General features: G+C 45.1%; 1 protein-coding gene across 1 annotated transcript in view; it reads right to left on the bottom strand.

The window, feature by feature from the left end:
• Positions 1-232: 232 nt before the first annotated feature.
• LOC147711623 (beta-microseminoprotein-like) overlaps positions 233-27,598 on the bottom strand; it is a 152,184-nt gene continuing 124,818 nt past the window's right edge. The window contains exons 3-4 of the mRNA XM_086922297.1: positions 15,027-15,129; positions 233-486 (exon numbers count right to left, since the gene is read on the bottom strand). Coding sequence (XP_086778423.1) covers positions 354-486; positions 15,027-15,129 — 236 coding nt within the window. The 3' untranslated portion in view covers positions 233-353. The remainder of the gene's footprint in view (positions 487-15,026; positions 15,130-27,598) is intronic.

Below are 27,598 nucleotides of genomic sequence, written 5' to 3'. Positions count from 1 at the left end.
ATCAACCCACCAACTTTGTGCCATAACAAATACTGACCCACAGGAGGGAAACTATTTTATCGACATTAACATGTTGTGTAAAAATCCCTATCCGGTACGCAGATTAAACTATATTCATTGGAGAGAAAATAACTCTTGAGCCCTCGCCTATGGCTATCTTCCTAATCTGGCACCTCAGTGGTACGAAATCCAAAAAGAGTTTGATGGAGTACAAATGAAAGAGAACAACAAAGAGGTGCAGCTATATTTTATTTTACAAATGTGTAGACATTATTGGAAAAGGATAGAATAACGAGTATTCATTTTAAACAGTCAACATTATTCTTTTTTATTACTTTTGGAGGCTGCATATTTTATCTGCCGACCCCAGCGGAGACTTCGCACTCAACAGTAGGGTCATCTTTTCTGACAACTCTGGTTTCACATGCCTTGTAGTCCATAAAAGTCCTACAGTTCTTTTTATCGTATTCCACAGGTGTGACATATCTACAATAAAAGAAGAAATGTGAGTGTACCATCATATGGTGAAAAAATACATCTTCATCATGTGGCTTGAGTGCCATCAGTTACCAAGCCATTCTGGTTTGCATGTACAAACTCGCACACAGCTAAACGTTATAAAGAAAGTGCTATAAAAGTTGCAAAAAAAAGCACTATGGCTTCAAAAGGTAAAAATGATGTCCTTATATAGTGCTATTTATTTTACTATCAGCCATACTGTGCAGTAGCCACACCGTTCTGCAACATAGCTAAACGACATTGGGAAGGCAATAGCTCTATAATAAGTGAGACCTACTGGCTTTACCAAAGCTGCTTAGATATTAGGGGGCAGATTTATGTTAACTGGCGCATCCCGAGGGATGCGCCAGTTAACATGCGCCACAGTACGCCACAGCTACGCCACCCATGGTGCGCCGCATTTATGATGCGGCGCACCATGGGGCAAAAACGGCACAGATGCGTCACGCATCTGTGCCGTAAAAGTGACGCATTGCTGGAGTTGCGTCGCAAGCGCCACGCAGCTCCAGCAATGCTCTGGGGGGGCCTATTCTTTCAATGCTGCCTCAAGCCTTACGCCTGCTTCAAGCAGGCGCAGGGTTTTGACGCAGCATTGCCCTGAAAGTGACTGAGTGAAATCTCATAGATTTCACTCAGCCACTTTCAGGAGGCGTTCCTGCGCAGGAACGCCCCCCCCTGCGCAGGAACGCCTCCTCATGGCGCAGTGCTGTACAACATGACGCATCTCCTAGATGCGTCACGTTGTAAATAGGGCGCAGGGATGCGCCACGTTTCCGCGCCATTGCGTCACGCAACGGCGGCGTAAACGTGGCGCAAGCCCTTCATAAATCTGCCCCTAGATCTTGGTACGGTTGGATATGCTTTTAACCCTCGCAGTCAACGTCAAGAAAAGAAAGATGGGGTAAAATGCTTCCTGCCAGCTTAGTTGGCGGATCCCTCTTCAGTCAGGGCCAATGCCAAGTCTTATTTGCTTATGTTTAGTCAATGGAACAGAAAGAAAAATTAGAATGGGTTGGAATGGACCTCAAATAATTTTCAGTGCATAAGGTACACCCAGAGGTGGTTTGTATAGCGAATTTTGCATAGAGACGTAAGACTGAGTGGGGTTAGTGGAAGGCTTGGTCCTATGGCGGCTTGAGTGCTCAAAAAATATCCTGGCTGTTAGTGCAAAAGACAACAGTTGTTTGGCGACGACAGGATATTTATATAGCACTTGCCCACTGATCCTTTCTTTCTTACACACACCTAGGTGTCAGTGGAAAACTTAATATCCTGAGTACAGTGTCAGGCTAATGATTAGGAGCAAGACTAGGCACTTTTTTCAGAATTATACACATTGTCTAGTGCAAATAATTCTAGCACTTCTTCGTCACATTTTTGCTATTTTTAGTAATTTTGTAATATGAATATATTGTACTTTATGTATTCCATTTGAAATACCCACGTCTTGTATCCCTCCATTCAATCTTACACCTTCTGGCAAGCAAAAACATAAAATAAGCATCCATAATGTCAGTCGTTTTCCAATTGTGTAGTGATATGGCTTTTACCAATCTGCACCAACAAAACACACAGGCATGGCTTGGGCAGCCGTAGTAGTATAAACTTACTCAGAGGGAAGCACTGGACTAGGGTAGGAGGAAGAAGGGACATTGCTAGGTTCCCTCAAACACTTGTTACTGGTTCAAAACATGGATTTGAGGAAGATGCTTCCTCACACCCATAAAACACGGAAATTATATGCAGCAACAGTGCAGGGTTTATTAAGTATAGGTGTGTGGGGGTTGGAGGAGAAATATATGTTTTGGGGTTATATGAGCATCTCACTGTGTGGGGTTATGTGGGTAAATTTGATCGTGTTTTGATATGGGGTGAATATGATGGGGACAGATTGTTATTGCTGTGGTGTGATGATGCAGTGGAAAGAAAGTAGTTACTTGCCTGTAACAATTGTTTTGTGGATTCGATCTCTTCTTGAGCCACATGCTCTACATTTATACCATCCAGTAATCGGGTTTGGACATAGCTTTGAAATGAATATACCTTTTATTTTTGGGCACCAATCTTACCTGTAGCTAATAAGAGTCTCAAGGATATGAACAGTAAGCCCACGATGCCTGAGAAGTAGTCACCACCTCCAGATTCTTTTTGCTCAGGACTTTATTGGCCAAGCATGTACTGAGTATATTTTACTGAAGTGCAAACAATGTGCTTGCACTGACAGACATGTAACTCTCAAACAGTTTCAAGCTACAGAACTACTTTTACTGGTAGGTAACTAGTTTTCTTTGCAGTATGAGACGACTCAAGATTGTATACAAATGAGGGAGGGGTTCCAATAGGGAAAGGCGAATTTACCACCCGGGCCTGGCAGAAGAGGGGTAGCTCGAACGGTGAGGACACGGGAACAAACAAGTAAGTGCCCGCCATGATAACGGCGCCCAGGGGACTCTAGCAGTTACCTTGCATACCGCTTAACTTTATAAGAGAGATAGAGGGGTTTAGCCCGGACCACCGCCACTGCTGGGCCCCTTACGATTGCCTGTCCACTAGGAGGCTTAACCAGGGCGGGCCCGTGCAGGTTACTCATTGAGCGTCACTAAGAATAGAAGATATCGACTAGTTCATGAGGTCATACAGACTTCTGTTACTCGCCAAATGCAGCAGCTCAATACAAGTTCTTTGACACCCGGTATTCTTACAGAGGCATACTGGCTTGCGTTAATACACAACGCTGTATTAACTGACAGAGATTTTTCCACTTGAATATTACAGTCAATTTTTAGACAGCCATATACAGCCTGTGGCACGTAATAAGAATGTGGAGTTGTTGTAATCCCCCACCAATTAGGTATACAGCGTGGTTAACACATTTCCTTCCGTTATGAACCTATTAGTTGATAATCCTGTCCCCAGGCAGACGCACTCTTGTGGGTTTCCCTTACATTGACTCACCATTAGCAAGCACGCAGCTAGGGTGAGAGATGTTAGCCCGATTGACCTTGCTAATTGCGCCCAGCCTGATATTACCAGTAGGAGTGCAAGATCATAAAGAGGGACACTAGGCATATAATTCACTACCACTCTCTTGTTACATCCAGCCTTGAGACTACAGAGGTCGTTACCCGATGTACTACCCGCCGGGTACTGTTGTTGTGCATATTCCTGACCATTTAGGTGAGTGAGACGCTCCCTAAACACTATAAGAATGCTGCTGTTGAAGATTTTTTAAACTGTATTTTAAACTATATTTTTCCACAGGGGCACGTTCACCTCCGTGCTCACAAGGGGCCATACTTCCCCTTGTTTTTAACTCACATGCTAGCCTACACCCACACTAGCATGCCACTTTGAGTGATTGAAGTCACCGTTGGTTTTGTGATTCTTGATATCTGTTGTGAATTGCTTTCGTTTGTCTCCCAACACAGGCAGATACAGCGCAAAACAGGTATAACATTGTTTTCACTTTATGGTTAAACATGAATACGTAACTAAGGAGAACACTTAGTGTAGACAGTTTCCCTATTAGGATAATCTTCTGACATAGGTCCTGACAAATCGCTTGTCACTGTACGTTTGCGAGAAACATGTCGACCAATTCCTGCACAAACTAGTCGAGTCTCGAATAAGGGAACATAATTTACCATCGAGTACAGGCTAGTATTTTTCTTTTATTTGGAGCAGGGGCCCCCCAGAATAAACCTGATCCTGGTACCCCTAGCCCCATTTTAAATCACTAATACGTCTACACCACACTGGCCCCACACCCACACTTCACCTAAACGGCTGTTGGATTCAAGATCTCCGCCAAAGAGCCCCTCTTTGAGGTGCCGCCCGTTGGGTATTGCACCGCTGACCCAACGAAGAGCATTGCCAATGATGGAGCATGACACCTGCAAGGGTGTGTGAGGCCATTATATCCAACCAAAATGGATGCCCAACTGTAGGACTCCACTGAGACCCTACAGCTCCATAACGCCTGTGTGACCCATACACTCACTTCCACTAGGAACAGTGCAGTATCTTGTTGGTCAAACGACTCTAGATTCACATGATGTGCATTGATTATACACCTTATTTTCTCCTTTGAATGAGGGTGTGAAGTGTGAGGCCCACATAGGTTTTTGATGGGTAGTTGTGAGCACAGATTCCTCACCAAGAATATTCCCAGGTGCCACACTGGATTCAGTGTTTTTTACAAGCACTGCTCTCCACTAGTCGGTATGGCACAATATGGCACCGCACTGACTCCATACCTTCCTGGAATTAAAGGAATGCAGGTGTATATAAGTACCCTCATTCCGCAATGATATCAGTTCCTTTTTTCTGTGCCCATCAATGTAGATCTGAAGCTTGCCACCCAAATTTGTTGGTGATCCAAAGATTTCAAATTGTGCCAGGGACGTGTCTCTACTGAAAACAACTGGTGTCAAGCCATGTCTTCTCTGCACTGCTTGGCTCTGTTCACCACTTGAAGTTGTGCAATAAGTGTTCCAATCTGCAGCTGAAGGCAGCAGGCAGACGAAGGTGAAGTTTAATGTCATCGAGCATAAGAAGATGTTGTGTTTAAAACAGAAGTCCAGCTCCTGCTTCAACTCACAGGGCCATGCTCGGTTGACATCTCAGGGTTGGTTCTGCTTGTAGCCCCCTTCCTGCTCAAAGTCTTCCACTAAGTCAAAGTCAAAAATATACAAGAAATTGAAGCCAAACTCATCCCTATAGTCCGACTTGCAGTCTGGCGAGAATGCGCTTGGGTGTCACTCAAAGGATCCCGTGTCTTTCGACTCTGAACCGGTCACACATGTGGCCCGGGCATGCCTCATATTTCCCAGGCTGCAGTGGAACCTGCTGCAAATAGCAATCATCAAGGATGACATGCTACAAATTTCCATATGCTACCTGCTCCCACTGACATACCTTTGGGCCCCAAGGAGACACAAAAGTCCCCTGTTGAACTTTTCCCAACCATTTCTCACTGGACTGCTTTCTAAAGCCCCTTGCCTATGGCACAACGAGGATGTTCTAGACATTGACTCCAGCCCTACAGTCCAAGCCAGCTCCTTCTATGTCTTTGATGATGCTGACTCTGCCGGCTGTGGTTTCTGATTCGAAAAACTGACGTCAGCACTTGTCAGGCCTCTTTCACGCTATGAAATAACTGCCAGACTCTTGTCTTTAACCTCTCACCTGAAGCCAGTACTAGGGCTTGCTTAATGCCTCTCACAACATTGATAATGATGCCAAGGTGGACTACATGCGCCCCCTCATTAAACTGATGAAGGACTCCATTAAGACTTGCAAAATACCAGTGGTCTAGATACCTCACAAGAGACAAAGGAGCACTCGCCACGTGGTCCAGCAATGGGAAAAAAGCCTTTTTTTGCAGTAGAAGTGTGAAAGGCAACAGAAGTGCTAGACTACAATTACTTATTCTGAAAACCAAAGCCACTTTACTGACTAGTGACACCTGAGGACATTCACTCTACGAGAGACGGTAAACATTGTTTACAAAGATATTTACACATTTGCATGCCATTACAATGCAAGCTGTTACAACAGCACAGACTGGAGTTGGAATAGTAAATAATACTATTCCATAATCCAGCACCCCCCACCCCACAGCAAGTCTTTGTAATGATTTGTGTTGTAATGGTCTGTAATGTAACAACACAGTTGTTGTAATGAACGTGTTGTAATGACATGCGTTGTAAACGCATGCGGTGTAACATGGCCTATTCATGAGAGACAGCAATTCTCAAACTCTTTCTCCCCTGTTGCAGTAGTCCCTAATTAGGGCCCTTCCTCTTTCAGGGTATGAACCTCATATGGAAATCCATCACATCAGAACGATGGGCTTACAGATTTTTCAAAAGACTATGACCTGCTTTTTATTTCTACCTTTTATTCCACCTTTAACAGAGCGATTTGTGGCAGATCATGTCCCTATTTTGATGCCAAATGTCAATCTCCTGCAAGCCAAAGGCACATTTAAGTGGTTTTCAGATTCCAAGAGGAGCAAAGGTGCTATTCACTCTACTTCACCATGCAGAAGAAGGACGCAGGCCTCAGGCCAATACTCAACTGCTGGCCATTGAATACCTTTCCTTCGAAGGACAAATTCAAAATTCTTACTCTGGCTCAGGTACTCTCTGCTCTGGATTCAAGGGCCTGGATGGTGTCCCCGGAATTGCAGGACGTGTATTTTCATACCTGCCCTACAGTCCCACAAGCTTAAATGTGGTTCATGGTGTGGTCAGAATGACAACAAACTTACTTTGCTGTCCTTTGGCCTTACCTTGTTCATCCAGGTGTTTAGTTTAGTTTGTTTTAAATTTATAGTGCTCAACAGCTACCCAAAAAGGGTTTCCCGGCGCAAAGGATGAATCTGTTCTCAGAGGAAAATAACAAAGCAACACAGTTTATCTGTTGAATAGCCTGGTTTTTAAAGACTTACGAAACTGAGCATAGTTCGTCTCATTTCCGAGTGCTGGGGCCATTGAATTTCAGAGCGAAGGACAAAGGGAAGAGAACGATCTACCCCCCATCCGGGCTAGTTTGAATTTGAATGCCGCGTGGAGAGGCGGTGGTCAGGCCGTACCGTCAGAGGTCAGGGATACATGTATTTCCATACCTGAAAGTGCTCCAGGCGGGTTCACTACAGTCGGTCATATACCACCGATGACAACAACTGGGCTGTTGATCTCCTTCGGTTGTCCATCAATGAGCTGCCGTCTCACCTGAGATCTATGCAAACAATTCCCTTCATAAGAGTTATACTGGATACAGTGGTGTGCAAGGCCTTTCCATTGCTGCAATGAGGCCAGGGCATTCAGGACATGATGTAAACATTTCCAGCTTTGTTCTGGGTCTTGGTGAAGAAAGTTCTAGGGTTTCTTGAGCTACTATCATCATGCATCCTTGCTTATCTTAAGCCAGAAGGAAGATGTGATCTCTGCAATGGAACCTACAGTTTAAATGTCTTTAGCACGACTGTCTCCCTAACAGCGTCAAGATCTCACCAGAGATGGCTCAGGACCTCATGAGGTGATACTCAAGCATCAACCAAACAATTGGCAGGCCCATATCATACAAGCAAGGTGCTTTAGAGGCCTTGGGCAATTGCCAGGATGCTCTGTGCGGCTTGAGGTGACCTAACCAACGAAAATCTTTTTGGTGGCCAACCACATAGAGGGGTCACTGAATGCCAGGGCAGATGAGCTTACTAGAGATCTGATGGTGGACCATGAATGGCATTTCCACCCCAAGGTGGCGCAAGGTATCTTCGATCAAACTGGCACGCCCTGGGTAACTTTATTCACCACTGTTGGACTTGGCCCTTCTGGCGGGTTCACCCCTAAACTTTTTGCTTTTAATTGTGACCTGGTGTTAGTGATTTTTGGCTTCTGCGCACTGTACCACTGTGTCCCAGGGTAAAAGTGCGTGCGTGTGGTGAGGTTGGCCTGCCCTCCCATAGGAATGCATGGGGAATGTATGTGTCCCTGGTAGTTCCTGATGCGTGGGGAGTGCAGGTGCGAGTTTGGTATGGGCGGACTCGTGTGATGAAATGCTGCGCGATGATGTGTGCGGCGTTATTGTGTCTATTATAGAAGTGCCACTTCTAGAAGTTTGTATGTCTGTATAATTTATGTGAAATGGCTGTCTGGCTTGGGATTGGCTGGAGCTGGCTGGTGAGCCTGGCTCCAGGAGTCAGGATGGGTCTGCCCCTGTGGTGAATGGGAGATCTGCATGTTAATGTGAGGGAGGGGTGCACCTGGGACCTGAATAGGGCTGGGTTTTCCCCACACAATGCTGGTTCCGCCCTCTGTGGTGCGACTGATGACCCTAGCCTTACTAGTGAATGGGAAGAGTGGTGGAGCACAACAGAGTGCTCCAAAATCAGCTGCAACTGGTTTTTCCCCCACCCTGCAGACACAGATAAATGAATTTGGTGTATAAAAAGGAGCTGTAACCCCTTAGAAGAGGTTCTCTCTTGCTGATCCTGACTTGAGGGGGGCCTACTGCTGCTGGGCGCCAGGAGGACCACCACTGGGACTGCCTCCCTGCCTGGAGGGCCCTGTGAGCCGGCCCCTGGGCCCAGCCTTTGCCCCCCTGCCTGCATTCTAAAAGGAACTTGTCCTGGACTTGAGACACTGGGCATTTTGTAGAGCCTGGGGCGCTTTTGTTGCATCCTGAGAGGGGCAGAGCTTTTGTATTACCCCAGCAGCACAGAGCTGCAGTCACATTATGAGGGATTCCCCGGCGTGGGGATTCCCCAGGAACTTGATGATCCTAGTGGGTGCCACCCCGCGATTTTGCTGAGTTTTTCCCCCTGACGGGTGCCCACCCCGCCAGGGACTTCCTATTTAATTGTAACGGGAGCCTACCCAGTGTTAAAATCACCGCCAGCAGCCCGGGAGCTGAGAGGGCCATTTCCCCGTGGTTGCTGTCGTCAGGAGATCGCCGCGCTGAGGTTGGCCGCAGCGTTGGGCGTCCCCTAGCAACCCAGGGCTCGATCTGGAAGTGTTTCCAAGGGAACCGGAAGTCGACGGGAGCCCACCCCTCGCTTCGGCGAGGAGAGGAGAAGTGCGCGGGATGTAGAGCCTAGGCGGGAGCCTACCCCGCACTGGACTCGGACCGAAGGCGTCGGAGGAACCCCAGGTCCCGCAGCGGCGGAGGAAACGGGGAAGCAGGGCTCCCGCTTCTGCGGTGTGAGACCTGCGTGTGTCTCCCCCCAGCGTGCCGCCGCCTCGAGACCGGAGTGCAGAGAGAAGATCCCTCCCCCGAAGGAAGCTGGTGAGTAGAAGCCGGCTGGGGGGAGGAGGAGTGAGGTCGCACCCTGCCTGTGCCTCTACCCCGAGCGGCCACACTTGATAGCGGGCCGCTCCGACATCAAGGGGCACAGTTCCATCCGAGCCCACAAGGCTCCAAGGCCATTATCTTTCCGAGTCCCCAGAGGGGGGACTCCAACATGTGGCCAGCATTTCCTGAGAGTCCACGAGGGACTCCAACGAAGTGGGGCGTTTCTTTTGAGCCCGAGAGACTCCTATATTCCGGGGTCATTCCTGAGGGTAGAGCGGCCCCGGTTGGCAGAGGGCCCCTCCTCCATTGGGCAGCAGTTCAGTCGAGCCCACGCGGCTCCAGGGGGCATTTTGTTTAGAGCCCAAAAGGCTCCCAGGCTCTCATGTTGTTTTGGGCCTATTGCTTGCGTGAGACCCCCAGAAGAGAGCCAGGAGGCACGCTGGTGCCCGGCTCAGTTCTCCAGCTGCCTAGCACTTAGTGGTCAGCTGCTCCGTTTAGGAACCTTGTGCAATCTTCTTTGGCTGCCTGCGCAGCCCTTGCCCTGACTAGAGTGGTGGTTTCTGCCTGGCTTTGGCGCAAGCCTTAGCCAACCGGAAATCCCATTTCTAACATTGGTGGCAGCAGAAGGGATCCGGATTTGTGTTTGCACAGTACCACAGCGACAACTGGCTCCACTACACAACTCTACATTTTAGATAGTCACATAGAAGGGGATTATTGTTTATAAGTTTATGCTAATGCTTGTTTGTTGCTTGTCAGTGCTTGTTTGCTGTTTCAGGCTCTTTGCCTAACTTCAAAATGGCTGCCGACGATCCCTCGCAGGGGATTGGTCAATATTGTAACACGCCTCGTAACACGCCTGGGACGACTAGCGAAGTACTGTGACTTTGACAAATTTTCAACTGAAGATGCCCTGTGACTAAGAGTCTTAGAAGGTTGTCTCTCCGAACCACTGAGACGCAAACTACTCAAAAGGAGTTACCCGTTGGAAGAAATCATAGAGATGACGAGAGTAGACGAACAAGCTGATGAGCATGCAAAAAAAATGGAATCAGGGAAAGGTGAAAGACGGGAACAAGTATTCAGGACGCAGTCGCGACAAGTACACGGACGATCCCCACCACAGGTTCGTTCATCCAGATCAAAGAGACATCACCACAAGTCCAACAAAGGATACAAAGACACAAGTCACCCGAGGGGACGGTCCGACAGACAACTCAAATGCTACAGATGCGGATACGACTTCCTGCATGCAGACGCATGCCCAGCACTAAGACAACAATGCCGGAAGTGTGGCAGAGACAACCAATTTGAAAGCATGTGTGGGGCAGTACCAAAGAGTGACCACAGGGGAAGGCACCGGAAACACCAGCCTTCAAACAGTCGTCATCACGTCAGAGCAGTTCAGGATAGACGAGACTCATCCACCGGGTCGTCACAATCCATCTGCCACTCTTGCAGGACTTGCCAATCTCGGCGGTCGTCATCGAGAGAATCCCGATCACCATCGCCCATCCTTCAAAACCGAAGAGAATATATATATTGTGTAGCTGACCCTGATCAGCTGAAAGAATACCAGCGGCTGGACATCAAATTTGGCTCTCACCACACCAAGTTTGTGCTAGATAGTGGAGCAACGCTAAACTACTTACCAGTAAAAGAATACTGACGCATGAAGCCACCGCCAAAACTGGCTGATGCCCATGTACAAGTATACACGTGGATGTCTAAGAAGCCACTAACGTGTCTAGGGAAGTCCGCGACCGAATTGTCATACCAAGATCCCACAATATCAGCATACATCCAGGTCATTGAAGGTCCCGAAGCTGACTGCCTCCTGAGCCTAGCCACTGCAGAACGGTTAAAATTGGTGAACATCCTTTTCAGAGTCACTGACAAACCAGCGCTCATCCAGAAATTCCCCACCCTCTTTCAAGGACTGGGAAAAATGAAAAACTGCCAAATAAAATTGCATATAAACGAACAAATCACACCGGTGGCACAACATCACCGAAAAATCCCGTTCCACCTACAAGAAGCTGTGGAGAGAGAACTCCAAGACCTGCAAGAAGCCGATATCATCGAAAGAACTGATGGACCAACACCATTGGTCTCTCAAGTCGTGGTAGTCCCAAAGGAAGGAGAAACCAGCCGAGTCCGTCTGTGTGTGGACATGAGAGCACCCAACACGGCGATAGAGAGAGAGAGGCATCCAGTTCCACACATCAGTGACATGATCACTTCACTCAATGGAGCAAAAATCTTCTCAAAACTAGAACTCAACAAAGGGTACCACCAGTTAGAACTCCACGAAAGGTCGAGATACATCACAACATTCTCGACACACCTCGGGTTATTCAGATACAAAAGACTAAGTTTCGGGGTGTCGTCAGCAGCGGAAATATTCCAAGAGGCCATCAGGAGAACAATACATCACATTCCATAGGTCCTAAGCTATGGCGACGACATCCTCGTATATGGAGCAACGACTTAAGAACATAACAAGGCACTAGATCAAGTCTGTCAAGCGCTGATGGAATCCAACCTCACACTCAACCAAGACAAGTGTGAGTTTCACAAACCAACGCAAATATTTTTCGGACACGTATTCTCCGGAAGTGGAATGAAACCACACCCAGAAAAAGTAGCAGCACTATATGACACACCAAGCCCAGAGGACGTAGGTGATGTAAGATCATTCCTAGGCATGGCCAGCTATTGCTCCAGATACATACCAGACTACGCCACGCTAAGCTACCTGCTAAGGATGCTCACTTAACAAGGACAGGCCTTTCAGTGGTCCACTCAATGTGAAGGGGCATTTTGAGAGATCAAGAAGACTGTAGAATCAGCAAAGAACCTGGCCTACTTTGATCCGAAATGAAAGATAGAAATCACGGTGGATACCAGTCCTGTAGGACTAGGAGCCATCCTCGCGCAATATGACAGAGACGAAGACAGACGACACATAGTAGCATACGCCAGCAGAAGTTTGACAGACACAGAAAGAGCCTATTCACAGCCGGAAAAAGAAAGTTTGGCTGTTGTCTGGGCGTGTGAACATTTCCACATCTTTATCTTTGGAAAGCATTTTACACTAGTAACAGACCACCAAGCCTTGACCACAATCTTTGGTAACCCGCTAGCAAAAATGCCGCCGAGAATAGAACGATGGGGCCTACGGCTCGAAGAATACACCTACAGCATAATTCACAAGCCAGGAAAAGATGCAAACCCCGCGGACTACATGTCCCGGCACCCCACCAAATCCAGCAAACCAGAACAATCGATTGCGGATGAATACATCCACTTCATAGTAGATCAAGCGAGACCTCCGGCTGTTCCACTGGAGGCCATCTGTGAAGCGACACACACCGATGCCACCTTGCAAGAGGTAAAACGTCTGATCCAAACCAACAGCTGGAGACACTTGCAAACAAATGAACAATACGACCAAGAGATGGCGGCCTTCAAACATGTCCACGAGGAACTATCGATAGCAGAAAATCGTCTCATCTTACGAGACACCAGAATAGTGATCCCACGACAACTCAGACAAGGGGTCATCAACTTGGCACATGAAGGACACCGGGGCATAGTAGCCACAAAAAGAGCACTCCGCGAAAGAGTATGGTTCCCAACACTAGACTTGATGGTGGAGACAACGCTCAAAGACTGCCCGCAATGCCAACTAGTGAGCCGTCCGGATCCTCCTGCACCACTGCAAATGTCTCCATTACCAGAGGGTGTCTGGCAACACATTGCCCTTGATTTCTTTGGACCAATCAAATCCAGCCAATACATCCTGGTCATAATGGACGAATATTCCTGATTCCCCATCGCACAACTGTGCACCTCTACGAGAGCATCAAGTGCCATACCGATCTTTGAGGAGGTCTTCGCCACATGGGGCATTCCCCTAGTAGTGAAGTCGGATACCGGGCCTCCATTTAACAGCCATGACTTTGCTGAGTTCGCTCAACGCCTCAATTTCACACAGCGCAAAATCACACCACTATAGCCACAAGCCAACGGAATGATCGAACGATTCATGGCCACGATCAAGAAGGCCATTCAGCAAGCAGAACTCACCGGAAAGAATCTTCAGGCAGCACTCAACGAGGTACTGTGAGCCTATCGAAATACACCCCATTCCACCACAGGCAAATGTCCCGCCACTCTCATGCTGGGACGCCCAGTACGCACCAGAATACCAATGATGACCACGGCGACAAATGAACAATATCTTGACTCTGACCATGAGGAGATCACAGCCAGGGACAAAACACAAAAGGAAAAGATGAAGGAAAATGACGATGAGCGGCGTCACCCGACTCCCCCTCAAATTCAAGAGGGAGACTGGGTGCTTGCACGACAAGAGCAACACCGGAAAACCGACTGCAGATACCATGGAATTCCACTAAAGGTGATACATCAAAAAGGAATCATGATCACTGCAGAAACCAACGGAAGAAGACTTACCAGAAACGTGACATACTTCAAAAAGTGTGAACCCAATGTTAAAGAACTACTGACCGAACCGAAGCTGGAGCCGAGAGAACTCGAGACGACGTCAGGTCACAGGCAGGCATTGATGGAGAGTGCCGATGAGAATGAGAGAGACCGTCCTGACCTCCAGTCACGCCCCAGACGTGTGATCACAAAACCGTCTCGCCTCATCCAAGAACTTTAAACAAAGACAGTGTGATGTGGTGTTTATATATATAGATTTTGTTTCTTTATTCACAGGGGGGGAAGATGTAATGACGTTGATGGGACAGTGCCCAGTGACTAAACTGGTCAGGCACTAGGACTGGCCCAAGCAGGGGACGAGGGCGGGAGGAAAAGGAAAGGGAGGAGCTGGGGATGAGGAATTCAGATAGCCGTTAGCAGTTGAAGAGTAAGGACATACAATAAAGAAAGTCTGTGCTACCAACACACTGTGTCTGCCTGAGTTCTTGGGGCTGGACACTATCGCATCATCTGCCAGCTCAGGGCTAAAGATTCTCTGTTCACTGGTACTAAGTAGCAGACATCTGACTCTTCAGGTCATCTCTTCCTTTAACCATCCATTCAAGAAGAGTGATTAACTTATTCCTCATTTAATTAAATGAACTCACTCCTACAGTTTCAGAAAGATATATTTTTTGGGGGAAATCTATTGTGGGAACTCTCTTTTCTGATTCCTTCGTTCCATCGATAACACGCACTTAAAAACAGTGCTCTTCAAATGTTCTAAAGAATTACCTGGTCTCCCTATAGTGTGAAAGTATCATCCACAGTGTGATCCAAAACGGGGGTGCGCCTTGCCCCTTGCCAATACCCCCCCCCCCTTGGCGCCCCTTGAAACCTACTCCTAGCCCCAGGTCATAAGATGCTACTGACGCCCGTCATAGAGTGCCTCACTGCCATTCTGATTTTTACCTAACAGCCCATCACTCCTTTTAGAATGGTGCTCCTCTTGAACAGTGCTTGGTGCCCCTCTGAGGTCAGTTCATGCCCCCAGGGGGTGCCGCCTCACCCTCCTCCGGTATAAACACTTCTGCCTTAGAGGAACACATGGAGACTCATCCACTCACCTAATGTTGCGAGCTAGAAAAATTCAACCTAGCCCTAGGAAGCAGCGACAGCATTCCTTCTGGACATCATGAAATACATGCATACATGTTTCTCTGCATTTTTTTGTTCTTGTTTTTCATAACACTTACAGGGAACAGCATTTTGTCTCTGATGAGGAACAGTAGCAACTCATGCATGTCTTCGTTCTAGTTGTTGAACCGAATGGACGCAACTTGCCTTCTATGAAGCAGCCTAGAAAACAAAGCAGGAATCAATATTCAGTCAATTCTGCCATCCAGTTAGCATATAGCCGGTCCTCTGATTTTGTCTGCTATGGTGCACTAGCATTCATAGACATTTGGATTGTTGTATGCTTTTAATGGCAATCTGTTCTTTTCTTGCATGTATGTGTTTTCGCGACGTTTGTAAAATAATTATTTATATGGAACAACATTCATAAACCAGATCAGCTTCCACTGTACATTTCAAGCAGCTGTTGCTAATGTGCACCTCAGTGAGACAAAGAAAAGATATAGAACATTTGGATGAATGCAGATACATCTAGGCAACAGGAGATAGTGGATTCTCTGTGCAAAATGTACATTACACTGAAGTAATCTTGTGTATATCAGTAAATTTGCATTACTCTTGCTACACAACAAAATCCTGAAATAATGCTATTACGCCACATCATGTAATTACGAGATGCTACTAGCAACAAGCATTGGCATAGCCAATAGGTCTCGCCTTTGGGACCTTATAAGTGTTTAGTTATCCAGCACAATATCCTTGGTGCAACAACATCAAGAGTTGCATGGCTAAACACCTATAAGGTCCCAAAGGCGAGACCTATTGGCTATGCCAATGCTTGTTTTAAGGGGGCATCGAAACGGGTCTCTATCAGGCTCTGTTTTGTGCCGTGGCACAGGCGGTCCGTTTTTTTCCAGACTGCAGTGACAGCAGGCACATTGATGTGCGCTGCTCCCACTGCTCTGTTCTCACTAGTGGAGAAGTTACAGCATGATGTCATGCAGGCGCGCAACACCCATTGGGCTCACCGGCTTCAGTCCCCCCCCCACCCGCCGCCGTCGCCTCCTCTGCCCGGGCTAAGAGGACATGTACTGAAATGATTCACTACCGCTGCGCATCCGATCCGAGAATGTGATTTTTTTCATGCTTTCTGAGAGGCCCAGCACCCCGAGCCAGACAGCCAGCCTCTGAATCTTTTCAGCGAGTGAACCCCCCTGCCCCCACCTCTTGTTTTTCTTTAGAGTGGCATGGAGGTGAAATCCTTGCCTGAAGGCAGGGATTTCACCTAAGCACTTGATGTATTGTGAGCATGGGGTGTGAAGTGCACAGCAGGAGGAAAGGGTTGGCCGGTGCAGGTGACGCTTTTCCTTTGTAAAGGAATTTCTGCTGGCGTCATAGCCCAGGGTGTGCTGTCTGTGCACTTGTATAGATGTGTATTCCATACAAGTGCGCAGACAGCAAACCCTGGGCTATGCCAGCAGAAATTAACTTACAATGGAGAAGCGTCACCTGCACTGGCCATCCCTTTGCCCCTGCTGTCTGTGCACCTCGATGGAATTCACATCCACTGCACTGCTCACTAGATGAATGGTGAACAGGGCAATGGATCTTTCTATAATTTGCATCCAAGGGCACCCACAAAGAAGCAGAGGAGGCCAAGGCAAGGAGAAACCAGGAAACATTTGACCCACACCCATCTACTCTGTGAGACCTTCGGGAGAAGCTGGATGCCAGGACACAGTGCTTCTGATCAGCCAGACTCCACAGTATAGTATCAGAAGAGCAGGCAGCATTTTTTTATGTAAGTTCCAGTAACTTTAATGCATTTTTCAGTGCAGCATTACCTACTGCCGGTGTATCTAGGTTACTGTGAATGTTGTTCTTGCCTTACATACATGGAAACGTCAAAAAGGACAGTCCCCTTCGAATATGCAAAGGTAGTGTTAATTTTTTGGGTGCTAGTGGATAACTTTAGGGTACAGGGTGGGTGTGGGTTTTAGTGTGCCAGGGAGTCATTTTAGGGTTCAGGATGGGTATGGAATTTGGGGTGCCAGGGGGTAACTTTAGGGTTCAGGGAAATAATGGGTTTGGGGTGCCATGGGGTTAATTTTAGGGTTCAGGGCGGGTATGGGTTTTAGGGTGTGAAGGGGTTAATTTTAGGGTTCGCGTGGGTATGTGTTTTGGTGAGCCAGGGGTAATTTTAGGGTTCAGGGCAGGTGTGGGTTTTGGGGTGTCAGGGGGCAATTTTAGGGTTCAGGGTTGGTATTGGTTATAGGGTGACAGGGGGGAATTTATGGTTCAGGGTGGGTATAGGTTATGGGGTGCCAGGGGGAATATATGGTTCCGGTTGGGTATGGGTTATGGAGTGGCGGGAGGAATATATGGTTCAGCATGGGTATGGGTTTTGAGGTGCCAGGGATCATTTAAAGGTTCAGAGTGGGTATGGGGTTTGGGGGGCAAGGGTGTAATTTTAGGGATCAGTGCAGGTATGGGTTTTGGGGTGCCAGGGGTAATTTTTAGTTTCAGGGTGGGTATGGGTTTTGGGGTGCCAGGGGGTTAATTTCAGAGTTCAGGCTGGTAATGGGTTTTTGGGTGCTGGGAGTAATTTTGGGGTTCCGTGTGGGTATGGGTTTTGGGTTAATTTGAGGGTTCAGGGTGGGTATGGGCTTTGGGGTGCCAATGGGGAACTTTTAGGGTTGGTATGGGTTGTAGGGTTTTAAGGAAATGTGGGTGTGTGTGTGTGTATGTATGAATATATATATATATATATATATATATATATATATATATATATACATAACGCTCCAAAACTCCCAGGAAAATGACTCCAAAGGAAAGTAGCACACGCAGGGGAGGTTTCCACAGATGTTTAATGAAGAAACCAACAGCAACGACGCGTTTCGCCTTGGGGCTTCGTCAAGTTGTGCAGAGAGCCGAGGCGTGCGTCGGATTTAAAAGGACACCATGTGAATACAAGAAACAAAGGTAGGACTATACAGTACATTCATGGTCGCCATATTGGAATGGTGAAATTAAAGTAAACAATTACAAGTGATTCAAAACGATATCATCATGAATACAATTATACCGCTATACCAAAGAAATGTACACAATAAAAGGAAGCCTCTTGTCAGGCCCAATAAATTCGAATATCGAAGTGCTAGTCACAACCTCTCAGAAAGAATTAAGCCCGTAATGGGCGGCGTGACACCTCCACAGACTATGTAAATATTTGCAAAATACGCTATGTACACAATAAATAAGCAAAGTCAACAAAATGACGCATGTGGCAAAAATCCACCAGAATTCATGCGCCTCCACCTTCATGAATAAAAGGATATGTATATAGATGTGGAGTGGTGTCTTGTTGCTATAACGCCCTGGATGGGCAACAATCAATGTATCAAGTGTAACACATGGGGTCAATTTCACAATATATAACTGTAAAACCATTAAAACAATATGTAAAAAACATATTAAATACGAAAAGGCACAGTCAAAGAAAATGAGGAAAAAGCAGCAATATAAGAGCTGACAGTCACAGGAAAACGTATCCATCCAGTTAACCTAAATGGACTGCTAGTTCCTCATGCATGTTGAGGCCATGCGGGTATTTGCTCTGTAAGTCTATAATGTACCTGGATTCAAGTCGTCTAAGTTTAAGCAGACGATCCCCACCTCTAATATTAAATGGCACACTATCAATGCATGTATACGCTAACAGGTCCCTGTTGCTTTTATGCATTTTGGCAAAATGCCTGGCCGCCGGGTAGGCGTCATCCTTCTTCGCTATAGCCCGCATGTGTTCTAAAACACGCAACTTTACTGCATTGGTAGTGCTGCCAATATATTTTAGGCCGCAAGGGCATGTTAAACAGTAAATAGCATAGGGCGTAGAGCAAGTTAGAAATTTGCTAATTCTTTTCGGAATGGTGACACCCGGTATCTTGTAAGTAAGCGTCCGCTTACTATATTTACAAGCCTTGCAACGGCCGCAAGGATAAAAGCCATTGAGGACAGGTAACTTAGGTGTTGTTTCAGGTACAGAATAGTGACTGGAGACTAGGTGATCCCGTAGGGATCTAGCTTTTCTAAATGTTATGAGGGGATTCGTAGGTAAATCTGGTTTGATAATGCTGTCTGACAATAAGATATTCCAATTTTTTCTTAAGATTTGTTTAATCTGCCCAGCATTATTAGAGAAAGTGGTAATGAGTCGGAAGCTCCCATTACTAGATCTATTTTTCTTTTTGGTCTTCAGAAGCTCTTTCCGTTTCATTTTCTTTACTCTCTCATAAGCTTTGTGGAGCACCTTATCACCATAACCCCTTACTCGAAACCTCAACATGCTAGCAAGTGCTGCTTTTTCAAAATCATCATCATTAGAGTTATTTCTCCGTAATCTTAGTAGCTCCCCATAGGGGATGCTATCCACTAATTGGCGGGGGTGACTGCTGGTGGCAAATAGCGTGGAATTACCCGCCGTCTCTTTCCTAAATAGTTTAGTCTGTATAGAACCCTGGCTGTCAATGTAGACCGTGAGGTCCAAATAGTTCACAGAGGTTTGACTAATAGTACCTGAGAACTTGAGGTTGGTATCATTGTCATTGAGGGCCTCTACAAAGTTATTGGCAATATCCACAGGACAGTCAAGGATGATGAATAAATCGTCAATATAACGATACCACCTAACGATTTTACTGTCCCATTCAGGATGTTGCTCGCTCCAGGTACCCTGCTCCTCCCACCACCCCACGAAGAGATTCGCAAAGCTGGGGGCGGAGCAGGCACCAATAGCGACTCCAGCCATTTGTCTGTACAGTTGCTTGCCAAACAGAAATATGTTATTGTAGAGACTAAACCTCATAAATTCCACCAACATCTTATTGTGCTCGTAAAATTTCACTGTACGTTTTTCCAGAAAGCTAGACATGGCTTTAAGGCCATCACCATGTGCTATACACGTGTATAGACTGGTGATGTCAAGTACCAGCATACAATAAGTGTTCTTCCAGGCAATTTCATCAATACAATTTAGGAAATGTTTAGTGTCTCTAAGATAGGATTTTAGGGACATCACCAAAGGGGACAAAAAAGAGTCCACATAAATGGAAAGGTTTTCAGTCAAACTTCCATTGGAAGCCACTATGGGCCTACCCGGAGGATTTACCAGATCTTTGTGTACCTTAGGAAGGTAGTAAAAAGTAGGGATCACGGGGCTCAAACAACGTAAAAACAAATATTCATCAGTGTTCAACATATTCACGTTGTGCCATTTGGATATCATCTCGTGATAGTCTACCACACTTTGATTGTAAGTTCTTTCATTCACGGCAGCATAAGTGTTAATATCTCCCAATAGACGAAGAGCCTCCGTCTCATATTGAGTGGCAGTGAGAAGAACAATATTCCCCCCTTTATCAGAAGGTTTACATACCAATCCTGAGTCTTCACAGAGAGTGGTTAGAGCAAGCTGTTGGTTTTTGGTGAAGTTATCCTTTTTATTGAGGCCATGTTTGCAGGTGGTGCGCAATCTCGTCAGATCCCTTAATACGGCATCAGAAAAAGTATCAATGGCATCAGCGCCCATGATTGGCATAAATGTAGAGGCCGGTTTAAAATCACTGGCCCCTCCTTTTTGTTGTACCTGCCAATTCTCAAGCAGTTGAGTGTTAGTTACCTCACTTTCACCAACAATGTCATCCTCCAAGCTGAGACCTTCAACTGCTCGAAGGCCTCCCAGCTCGCTACAAATAAATTCTGTGCCATCCACATGTTTGCCTGCTGTAACACGTTCTACGGGTGGTTTGAGTTTGAAAAATTTGTGTAATTTTAACTTCCTGACAAATTTGAAAATGTCAATGCGTGTTTGCGCAAATTCAACGTTTTTTTGTGGACAAAAGGATAAGCCCAATCGAAGTGTCGAATTTTCCTCATTCGTGAGCACTTTATCTGTCAGGTTAATGATGGTGAGATTATCATGGGGATCAGTGGAATCATAGTTCAGTTCTTCTTCTTGAAGAACTTCTTCATGCTGCGTGTTACCGGAGGAGAGCTTAGTGGATTTCTTCCAGCGGCCCCCCCGCCGCGTCTTCCTCTTTGCCCTTGGTTGTCCGGGGGTTTTCCTCTTCCTCCCTCCAGTTGGTTGTTGCGCATTACATGATATTCCACATGAAAAGAATCTTCAGCGCTATCCTCACTTGTAACATCATCCTGATTTACATCGGACTCCGAGGTAGCCGGTTCGGTGGATACAGGTCCGCCCGTCTTTTTCTTCATTTTCAATAGTTTCCTCGTGCTGTCATACTTCTTTGCGAAGGTCAACACTCTCCCCATCCGATAATCATTTTCATCACGTTCAAATTTTTCTTCTTTCCTTTGTTTAATTTTGTTTTCATATTTCTTTAAGCGTTTCTTCATAGATTCTCGTTTGTCCCCCAGGGTCACCTGGTCTTCTTCTTTGAGTAACTCATCCTCAATTTCCTTGATCTGTGTTAGTGCCTTTTCTCTGTCACTCCAGGCGAAGCGCACGAGAATCTGTAAGCTCCCTTTGCATGATGCGGCCGTATGCTCTGCCCATGCATCTAGTAGTTTGGGGTCCGGATTCTCGTACGCTGGGATAGTGTATATTCGCAAACCTCTGGGAACGCGATCGACCTCAATGTAATTTTGCAACGAGGTCGCCTCCCACCACTTTCTGATCTCGCGTTCATATAAACGCTCCAATGAGGTCAGTTTAGATTGCAGGGATGCGTTCTCTCCATTGGCTTGACCTCCGCCAGCCCTTTGTGTACCATCTGTCTTTTTCTTATTTTTAAACATTCCTTGTTCCGCCTCTCTTCTCTCTGCTTCGCAAAACATGATGAAGGTAGTGCAGCCGCAACTACCTATAAGTATGCTGTGTAATCCCCTTCACTCTAAGTATTATGCCCTCAGTGTGCGTCAAAAAAGTCTTTGTATGCGCGCACTGCGCCTTACCAGGAACAGGATGTCTGCCTGTGATGAACGTTCGTATAAGTCAGTGGCAGAAGTTCCGGATATCAGGAAATACAAGGCTTTTCAGGGCAAACTCGGTGCAGCTGGTACCAAATCCAATAGCTCCCAGACACCAACCAATTGCACACACGAGTGGGTGCACACGAAAACGGGGGTGTACCCGTTTTTTAAATAACGCTCCAAAACTCCCAGGAAAATGACTCCAAAGGAAAGTAGCACACGCAGGGGAGGTTTCCACAGATGTTTAATGAAGAAATCAACAGCAACGACGCGTTTCGCCTTGGGGCTTCGTCAAGTTGTGCAGAGAGCCGAGGCGTGCGTCGGATTTAAAAGGACACCATGTGAATACAAGAAACAAAGGTAGGACTATACAGTACATTCATGGTCGCCATATTGGAATGGTGAAATTAAAGTAAACAATTACAAGTGATTCAAAACGATATCATCATGAATACAATTATACCGCTATACCAAAGAAATGTACACAATAAAAGGAAGCCTCTTGTCAGGCCCAATAAATTCGAATATCGAAGTGCTAGTCACAACCTCTCAGAAAGAATTAAGCCCGTAATGGGCGGCATGACACCTCCACAGACTATGTAAATATTTGCAAAATACGCTATGTACACAATAAATAAGCAAAGTCAACAAAATGACGCATGTGGCAAAAATCCACCAGAATTCATGCGCCTCCACCTTCATGAATAAAAGGATATGTATATAGATGTGGAGTGGTGTCTTGTTGCTGGTTCCTGGTAAGGCGCAGTGCGCGCATACAAAGACTTTTTTGACGCACACTGAGGGCATAATACTTAGAGTGAAGGGGATTACACAGCATACTTATAGGTAGGGGATACAGCAAGAGAATACTTGAAAAGAGCAAGAAAAAAGTTGAACTGAAAACAAGATCCATGATAATGTCTACTAAAAGAGTGAAGGAGAAGTCTGATGAAGCACCAAGATTCGTGACAACGTTCAGTAAAGAGAGTGGCATCATTAAAAACAAGATCCAAAAATACTGGCATCTAATCTCAGGAGACCCGGATTTGAAGAAGATTATAGGTGACGGACCAAAAATGAGCTATAAAAAACCTACGTCCTTGAAGGATCAATTGGTAAAGAGTCATTTTAAATCCAAAAAACCGGGGGGAACCAATAACTGGTTAACTAACCAACGGAATGGATTTCGAAAATGCAATGTTTGTAAAGCATGTAAAATTGGCCTGAACACAAACACATATGATGAACCGGACGGCAAAAAAACACTCATTGAAGGTCAAATCACCTGCTCCTCCACATATGTAGTGTATGTGATACAGTGTAAATGTGGCTCATGTTACATTGGAAGTACCACTTGTGCCCTGAAAAAACGGATTTTAGAACATATCCGAGCAGTAAAAAACAAAAACCTGGCCTATGCGACAGCAAAACACATGATATCATGTCAAAAAGGAGACTGGAAATCAATGTCGTATTATGGCATACACATGGTCAACCTGGGAGAACGAGGAGGAAACAGACTACGCAAATTAAGACAAATCGAATCCAAATTCATAATCAGATTAAAGACCAAGATGCCGAGAGGGATGAATTTTGATGAGGAACTTTATGTACACTTGGAATAATTGGAAATAATGACTTAATTCATATGCAGACTGAGATTTGATCATGGTACTGTAGGGTACTATACCCCGATAGATGATGCATGTTTGATTATTGATAATTCGACACTTAGAATAATCCCTACAAGACTTACAACTTTTGCTGTAACAACAGTTAAAGTCGATATATGCTGGGAAAACCATAATGTTAAATGAGAACTGCAATACAATAGAAATGGGTACGATACCCAATACTTGAGAAAATGTCTACATATGTATACAATATGAGACTGTAAAAATGTTCTATGCGCGTAAAGCAGAGCGTGTGTTTCAAAACATGTAAATATTATAAGTATACGTTGCTATCTGCACTCTGCAAAAGTAATGAGAATTGTAATTTGACCACAAATCCCATAATGCACCATAATTGTTTCAAATGGGATAAATAGTGGACATAGAAAAAAGCTCACTTACCGTGAACAAAGCCTGTGATGGCTGAAACGCGTTGGTCCGAGCTGGAGAAATAAAATATATGCTGTTTAAACTTATAAAACGCTGAGTGCCGCATCCTTGGGGAGAAAAAAAATAAATAATATATATATATATATATATATATATATATATATATATATATATATATATATATTACCTACTGGCGATAGCCAGTAGGTATATATAGTTAGGATTTTTTCTCTATGGAACTTTTGAAAATTCTATGCCTAACAACTTTGGCGTTTGTGGACGGAATTGGCTGAAATTTTCAGGAAAATGGCACATTTTGTTTCTGAGCAGCTCCTGTAAATTTGGGGGTGGTTCGTCAAGGGGGGGCCGAGAAAAAAGGGGGGTCCCAAAACGTGTTTTTCCCATGTTAATTTCCATAGGGCGGTTGGCCTCACTTTTAACCCGAACGGCTGAATGGATTTCCACGAAACTTGGCAAAATTGTAGGGACTGTTAGCCCGATGTGCCTTTGCTAGGTCTCAATATATGTGCTTCAGTGAATTTTGAGAAATTAACGTTTAAAACAAGATATATATCTGTAACAGCGCTCCGGGCAGCGCTCCGGTTCGCGAACTTTTCGCGTATCGGAACTTTGCGAAGCGAAGCTGATTGGCTCTCCGGTGTCTGTCAACATTCTAAACAGTCCGGAGCGGCCGCCATCTTGTCTCTCGGTAGGATCGAGAGACAAGAGGAGGCCAAAACAAAGGGGGAAATGAAGGAAAGGGGGCAAGGTAGACCCCTTCTGACCCCTAGGATTGATGAGGGGGATATTATAGAGCCACGCCGGGCCCAAAAAAAAAAAAAAATTCCGATTTTTTCGCCGTAGAGACGCGTCTTGGTACGCGAACCGGGCAGCTAACCGGGCAGCTAACCGGGAAGCTAACCGGCAGTGTAACGGGAGTCTGAGGAGTAGCTGATTGGCTGTCAACATTGTAAACAGTCCGGAGCGGCCGCCATCTTGTCTCTCGGTAGGATCGAGAGACAAGAGGAGGCCAAAACAAAGGGGGAAATGAAGGAAAGAGGGCAAGGTACACCCCTTCTGACCCCCTAGGATTGATGAGGGGGATATTATAAAGCCACGCGGGGCCAAAAAAAAAAAAAAATCCGATTTTTTCGCCGTAGAGACGCGTCTTGGTACGCGAACTGGGCAGCTAACCGGGCAGCTAACCGGGAAGCTAACCGGCAGTGTAACGGGAGTCTGAGGAGAAGCTGATTGGCTGTTATCATTGTAAACAGTCTGGAGCGGCCGCCATCTTGTCTCTCTGTGGGATCGAGAGACAAGAGGTGGAAAAAAAAAAGGTGTAAATGAATGAAAGGGGTAAGGCAGACCCCTCCTGAACCCCTAGGATTGATGAGGGGGCTATTAAAGTTCCCTGGGGGGTGAAAAAAAAATTGCGATTTTTCGCGGTAAAGGTGCTTCCTGGTACGTTAACCGGGCAGCTAACCGGCAGCGTAACGGGAGTCCGACATATTGTGTTTTTTGAACGTTTGTGATATGTGCACGTGTGGATTTTGTCTAATTAAGGTTAAAAAAATATATATATATTTTTAAGCGTGTTCTGGCGCGCTTACGTTTTGGGTTTGGTTTGCGCTGCAGAGACGATACGTCACGGTTATGCGATGCATCATGAGGCGTCTCACGGGCTACGTGATACGTCACTTAATAAAGAATATATTTTACAGCTATAGATATTAGCTTTTAAAAAACCAATGAAATTCACAGAAAAAACCATAGGTTATAGACCATATATAGTTAGGAATTTGCATTTACAAAACCTTGAAAATTCACTGAAAAAATCATAGGTTATAGACCATATATAGTTAGGGATTAGCATTTAAAAAAACTTATTTTATTTGCACAAAACCATTGAAATTCCATATATAGTTAGTTGCACTAACTATATATCGCGGACCCGCAATCCACTGCTAATGATGTCACATATTACATCATTCATGACATGGTCAGTGACATCACTGATGACATCACTGATGACATCTCAAATGACATCACTGATGACATCACTGATGACATATCAAATGACATCACTGATGACATCACTGACATCTCATTTGACATTACTGATTACATCACTGATGATATCATTTATGTGATAATACATCTTCAGACTCTAATATAACCTTAGATACACTCAGTGTAAACAGGCACTCACAGACTGTCACACATCCATGGAGTTACTCACACACCTAGTCAGTCATGCAAAGAATCAATCACACCTCCATTTCCTCAACTATACAGTTATACACACCTTACTTATTCAAACATATACTAACACATATTTACTCTCTTATACAATCCTTGATACAAGTTCACAATGATTCATACAGCCACTCTCACATTCACTGGCTCTTATGTTCAGTTATTTATATATGTCAACTCTCACATGGAGTGTGTTTTACATATGTGCTTACTTTGACATGTAGAACTGAGATATCCATTTACTCACCAATATACTCATGCACACAGTCAACTGTCCATACAGCTGTTTCTACATGCACTTTTGAACCCATACACCTAGGGAATCAACTGCTCACACATCTATGCACAGAGTTATACACCTCCCAGCCACCCACACACATACTCAGTCTCCCATACAAATACTTGGGCAACCATTCAATAACCCATATAGTTACTGATATAGCTACTGATTTAAACATGCAGCAGTTTACAGAAGAACATAAATAATGATTGCCAAATTAAGACACTTTAATCACTAACCCATGCACTCAGTGAGACACATTTAATCATTCTCTCATACAGTCAGTCATGCACCTACTAAATCCTTCGTCCAGACACTTATACATCCACTCATTCTTCAATATGTAAGACATATTTTAACTTTACAGAAACATACAGTCACTGGGTGTTGTCATCAGTGATGTCATCAGTGATGTCATTTGAGATGTCATCAGTGATGTCATCAGTGATGTCACTGACCATGTCATGAATGATGTAATATGTGACATCATTAGCAGTGGATTGCGGGTCCGCGATATATAGTTAGTGCAACTAACTATATATGGAATTTCAATGATTTTGTGCAAATAAAATAAGGTTTTTTAAATGCTAATCCCTAACTATATATGGTCTATAACCTATGATTTTTTCAGTGAATTTTCAAGGTTTTGTAAATGCAAATTCCTAACTATATATGGTCTATAACCTATGGTTTTTTCTGTGAATATATATATATAAATATATATATATATATATATATATATATATATAGTGTTTATACTTACCTGTAAAATAGTTATATTTTAAAACAAAACTTTTACCACGCATATGCCTTTGGTGTAAAGGCATATGCGTGGTATGCACTGGGTAACAGCACTTAAGTTGTTACAACCGCGTTGTAAAGTCATGCATTGTGATTGCATGTGTTGTAATGGCATACATTTGTGCGATGCTGAAGCTGCTATCCTTTCATCCATCAATCTAACCATCCATCCTTTCTGATTTCAATTTACTCTGCCAACCTTACACCCATCCTTTTAGCCATCATCTCAGATATTTATTTACTCTGCCATCCCTTCACCAACGCATCCATCCTCTCACATTTACATTTACTATAC

The sequence above is a fragment of the Lissotriton vulgaris genome, chromosome 5 (assembly GCF_964263255.1).
Source record: "Lissotriton vulgaris chromosome 5, aLisVul1.2, whole genome shotgun sequence".
NCBI classification, from domain to species: Eukaryota; Metazoa; Chordata; class Amphibia; order Caudata; family Salamandridae; genus Lissotriton; species Lissotriton vulgaris.
The sequence above is the reverse complement of the archived record's forward strand: the minus strand, read 5'-3'. Positions and strand labels throughout refer to the sequence as shown.